At 38.4% G+C, this 5,225-nt stretch overlaps 1 protein-coding gene across 1 annotated transcript in view; it reads left to right on the top strand.

Annotated features, from left to right (window-relative positions):
* The window catches only part of LOC107564551 (NEDD8-activating enzyme E1 regulatory subunit-like), a 19,436-nt gene that overhangs the window by 7,761 nt on the left and 6,450 nt on the right, over window positions 1-5,225 (top strand). Inside the window, exons 13-17 of the mRNA XM_016249658.1 lie at window positions 1,199-1,332; window positions 1,571-1,646; window positions 1,737-1,776; window positions 2,032-2,118; window positions 2,940-3,032. Coding sequence (XP_016105144.1) covers window positions 1,199-1,332; window positions 1,571-1,646; window positions 1,737-1,776; window positions 2,032-2,118; window positions 2,940-3,032 — 430 coding nt within the window. The remainder of the gene's footprint in view (window positions 1-1,198; window positions 1,333-1,570; window positions 1,647-1,736; window positions 1,777-2,031; window positions 2,119-2,939; window positions 3,033-5,225) is intronic.

Raw genomic sequence — 5,225 nt, 5'->3', positions numbered from 1 at the left:
ACAACTTAACCACTGATTTCTAGTCGTGTCCTCTTTTGGAAGGCCAAACAGAGTAGTTTCGCTTTCACAACGAAACACACGGTGGGCTAGAGTGAGCGGAGGGCGGCGGGCTTGAGTGAGGTGCGGCCGGCAGATTCGATGAAGGAACGTCCGGTGGGCTTGCGGCAACCACATGTGACGACCCCAGGCTGGACCCCACTTCGTCCACGGTGAAAGCCGATCTGGCGATCCACAGCGCGAAGTTGATGTATTTCCTCAGCGACTAGCACGGATCAGCTCCAGGCATGATGAAGCGGATCTCGTCCTCTTTTGGAAGGCCAAACAAAGTAGTTTCGCTTTCACAACGAAACACACAGCGCCTTCACGACATGGCGGCGGCGGCAACAACAATACTACAGCAAGAATCAAAGTTACGCCTTCTTTCTTTGCGTGAACATTTGGGCGGCATTATGTCAAATCTTCCCACATCGTGATGTAGACATGTGGGGGCGTGTTAGAACGAGCTATTTTAGGTAGGCGTGGTTGACTCTTAACTTTTATAAAGAATATCTCTTTGTATTTGAGACTTTAGTCTTTGCAACTTTGCAGATCTTCTTTATGCACCAAGAGCTTGTAACACTCCAAAATTTAAATCGCATCATATGACCCCTTTAAACACACTCAAAGTATAAATCCCTTCTGAAAATTTTGCATGCATGCACATACAATCAGATCTCCCATACTACTCCCTATTGGGGAAATGTATGGCTTCCAGTTTGCTGTTTGTAGGAGGTAGTGAAAAGGTGGCTTTTTAAAAAAATGTGTATTCTCCGTTATCCATCTAATTTTAATATAAGAGCAGATGCTGCAATTTGTAACTTGAGTTTCCTAGGTTTCCAGTGTCAGTCAGTTATTTTAGCTGTATAAAAATTATTTTGATACTGAAAAGTGGTACTGTGACATCACATTATTTTAATTTATTATTGTAATAATAAATACAGTACTTAGTAGTTTACTGCACTTTATTATTCTAGTTATTTACTCATAGTGTCAGATGTCTTACACATTCATAAGAACTAGCTTACTTCCACTTTGAAAAAGAGAGAGAATAATATGTTTTAGAACTTTTCCTATGTGCTTCTTTCTGTAAATGTTTAGTTACAAGCAAAAAAAAAAAAATAGCTAAATATATGTATGACTTTAATCTGTCTTATCGTAGAGCCCATCCTTCTGGGTGATGGCACAAGGAGTGCGGGACTTTGTTCGAAACGAGGGGAACGGAAAGCTACCTGTGCGAGGAACCATCCCAGACATGATTGCAGATTCAGACAAATTCATCAAGTTACAAAATGTGTAGGTATTCAGCATTCAAATCACAAATAGTCTGGAAACATTTTATTAGTAGTAATGTGTTATTTTATTAGTAATGTGAAATTTGCCTGGAATTGCAAAGAACTATTGGTAATGACCAACAGCTGAGGAACGTTACATACTCAGACATGTGTAGTGACTGTCGATCTGCTGCTTTCGCTTGATTCCTACTGACTGTGTTTTTGGAAAAATAGCATTTGTTTGGAACTTTCGATTTCAGCTACAGAGACAAAGCCATGAAGGACGCAGCAGTTGTGTCCAAACATGTCGAAGCACTTTTACAATCAGTTGGAAAGGTATTTACACAATCAACACACTCTTCTGTAATAACTGCAGTTTATCTCTTTTATTAGCACATTAACATGAATGATCTTTTTATCTCAAAGCCTCCAGAAAGCATCTCTGAACAGAAAATCAAACTTTTCTGTGAGTATTGCACACACACACACTCCCATAGTCTGCTCTCAGATCAGAATATTTTCTATTTTAAGGTTTTTGTCAGGATATTCCAACACTTTGCAAAATCCTGTAATATTCTACATCAGTTCTCTTATTCCATCAGTTTGTTTGCGTATGTGATGTTCATGGTTCCAGCAACTAGTGAAAAATCTTATCTTTGGGAATTTGAACAGGTGGCTTTCTCCATAGAGCCTATGTTGTGTGGTGTTTTGTGTCCCACAGGTAAAAACGCAGCTTTCCTCCGAGTGGTGCACTGCAGGTCTCTGGCAGAAGAATACAGTATGGACACTTTCAATAAAGATGAAATCAGTACGTCTTCTCTGCGGTTCTCTGGCCGCCTGCGGTTTATCTCAATTTATAAATGTTATGGCCACTGCACAGGATTGTTTAGAAGGAGTTACTAACATGGTTCATTGTTGTGTATATCCATGCTTGGGTGTTGCTGTGTGTGTTTAAGCTATTTTTTTTCTGTCTCCATAGCATCCTGTATGGACAGTGAGATGGTTCTGTACCTCATGCTCCACTCAGTCGATCGCTTCTATCAGCAACACTCCCGATACCCAGGTCAGAAGAGTTATCAAAACAGGCAAAAATATATATATAATTGAGAAACTCTCAACCATAGCACAGATTTTAAAATATATATCCATCAAGTCACAGATTTTTTTTATGCTAAAAAAATCCTCAAGTATTTTTGTATACTAAACTCAACTTGGATTTGTCTCTATTTTATGTATTTATTTATTTATTTTAGTTTGTTTGCGTACGTGATGTTCATGGTTCCAGCAATTAGTGAAAAATCTTATCTTTGGGAATTTGAACAGGTGGCTTTCTCCATAGAGCCTATGTTGTGTGGTGTTTTGTGTCCCACAGGTAAAAACGCAGCTTTCCTCCGAGTGGTGCACTGCAGGTCTCTGGCAGAAGAATACAGTATGGACACTTTCAATAAAGATGAAATCAGTACGTCTTCTCTGCGGTTCTCTGGCCGCCTGCGGTTTATCTCAATTTATAAATGTTATGGCCACTGCACAGGATTGTTTAGAAGGAGTTACTAACATGGTTCATTGTTGTGTATATCCATGCTTGGGTGTTGCTGTGTGTGTTTAAGCTATTTTTTTCTGTCTCCATAGCATCCTGTATGGACAGCACAGACAGTGAGATGGTTCTGTACCTCATGCTCCACTCAGTCGATCGCTTCTATCAGCAACACTCCCGATACCCAGGTCAGAAGAGTTATCAAAACAGGCAAAAATATATATATAATTGAGAAACTCTCAACCATAGCACAGATTTTAAAATATATATCCATCAAGTCACAGATTTTTTTTATGCTAAAAAAATCCTCAAGTATTTTTGTATACTAAACTCAACTTGGATTTGTCACTATTTTATGTATTTATTTATTTATTTTGGACATGGTACTATGGTAATGCCACCTTTGTTGGAGTACCATGAAAATATTACCGTATTGTTCTAAATCAGCATATTTTAAATAGTAACAATTAGGGATGTCGGCGATTAATCAATGATCGATTAATTGTTGATAAGAGATGCAATCAATTAAAGCTATCGATGGTCGATTAAGCTAGGCTATTTAATTTTGGGCTGCGTGCAGCTCATGTGCAAAACACATGTGAGCGGCTGTGAGTGATGGTGACGGTATATAAATGCATCATCATTCATTCATAATGTACAAATTAAGCTTTTAATGTGATTTAAACTTTAAAAGTACATTAAAATAGAAACAACACAAAGTTCTTCATCATGGAAAGCAATAGAAATGTAGTAACTAATTCATTTCCCCAGATAATTGTTTCAAGCGCTTTTCAGGGCTGCGGGACACAGGACAGATAGGTTATTCATTCCTACAACTTGTTAATTTGTTCCTACGACTTATTCATTTGTGGCCACTGTCCATGTTTCATTAATTATGTTCCTTAAATAACCCATGATTTAACTAAAATGAGGGAACAAATTAGTCAAACTAATCATAGGCGGAGGGTGGACCAACTCCAGGGTAAGGCTAAAAGCAGCCAAATCTATTAACTACAAACATCATAAACCCGTCTTTTTAGGCAAGAACCAGACATGGGTATCATGTAGGCTAATAAAGTATGTTTAATGGGACTGAATTTGTATTTAACGTGATTACAATTTCATAAAAAACATTAGAATTTGGTAATTATAAAACGTTTCCTTTCCAAGGTTCTTCAAACACAGAATAAGTTATTATACAGAAAGTGACATTATCACTAACTTTGATCTATCGCGAGTTTAAGCACTCTCAAAAAAACAAGACTATTGTTATAATCACTTAAGCTGTCTACACTGTGAAATGAATCTCTTACTTACATTGTACATACATCTGCGCATCTGGAATTCAGTCAGCGAATGCACGGGCACTCAAAACTGATGAGTTTCAGCGATGACTCATCTGAATGCCTCTGATTGGCCATTGCATTCCTATAAGCGCAACAGAATAGTTTGTGATTGGTTATAATCCGCAACACTGTAAAAACGCCTAAAATGAAATACGCCTAAAATAAATCTTGATTTAATGCCACAATCGAAACTTTCTATTCATTTTCATTTTGTTAGCAACAGTCGTAATAGATTTAATTTGTTTGTGCAGGGGCATTTTTGTCCAATGGAACTAATTCTTAAAGGGTTAGTTCATCCAAAAATGAGTCCTTAAATTACTCACCCTCAAGTCATCCTAGGTGTATATGACTTTCTTCTTTCAGATGAATCCAGTCAAGGTTATATAAAAAATTTTCTTTGATCTTTCAAGCTGTTTCATGGCACTCAGCGGGTGTTGCATGCATCAGTCCAAAAGAAGTCAAATAAAAAGCGCCCATCCATAAAATAAAAAAAGGGTCTCACACGGCTCTGGGGGGTGAACAAAGGCCGAATCAATGTGTTTTTGTAAGAAAAATATCCATATTCAAAACGTAATAATCACTTTAATGAATCTTGCGCCAACAGTCCTACACGGACGCAGCTCCAGGCGGATGATGTATGAGTTCAGCGTTGCGCATGCGCCGGTGAGTCTCGTGAAAACCAACATTTGTTAACAGGAGCAAAGGAAGCAAAGTTTCCTTACTTTAGCAAAGGAAAACCAGTCTCCTCTTGGCTTATATCGAAATCCTCCGACATTCTTCTTTATAAATCCTCGTTTTGTAATTCTAATTAGTGACCATTGTGTTGTTTTGTTTTGATCGCTCCCCTGCGCTTCCGTGTTCGTCACTTCTGAGCAGCGCATGCGCAAAGCTGACCTCATACGTCATCCGCCCGGAGCTGCTTCCGTGTAGGACTGTTGGCGCAAGCTACATTAAAGTGATCATTAAGTTTTGAATATGGATATTTTTCTTACAAAAACACATCGATTCGCTACAGAAGGCCTTTGTTCACCCCCC

This window comes from Sinocyclocheilus grahami, unplaced genomic scaffold (assembly GCF_001515645.1).
Source record: "Sinocyclocheilus grahami isolate Dianchi unplaced genomic scaffold, SAMN03320097.WGS_v1.1 scaffold946.1, whole genome shotgun sequence".
Taxonomy (NCBI): Eukaryota; Metazoa; Chordata; class Actinopteri; order Cypriniformes; family Cyprinidae; genus Sinocyclocheilus; species Sinocyclocheilus grahami.
Note: the sequence above shows the minus strand (reverse complement) of the source record. Positions and strands in the feature narration are given on the sequence as shown.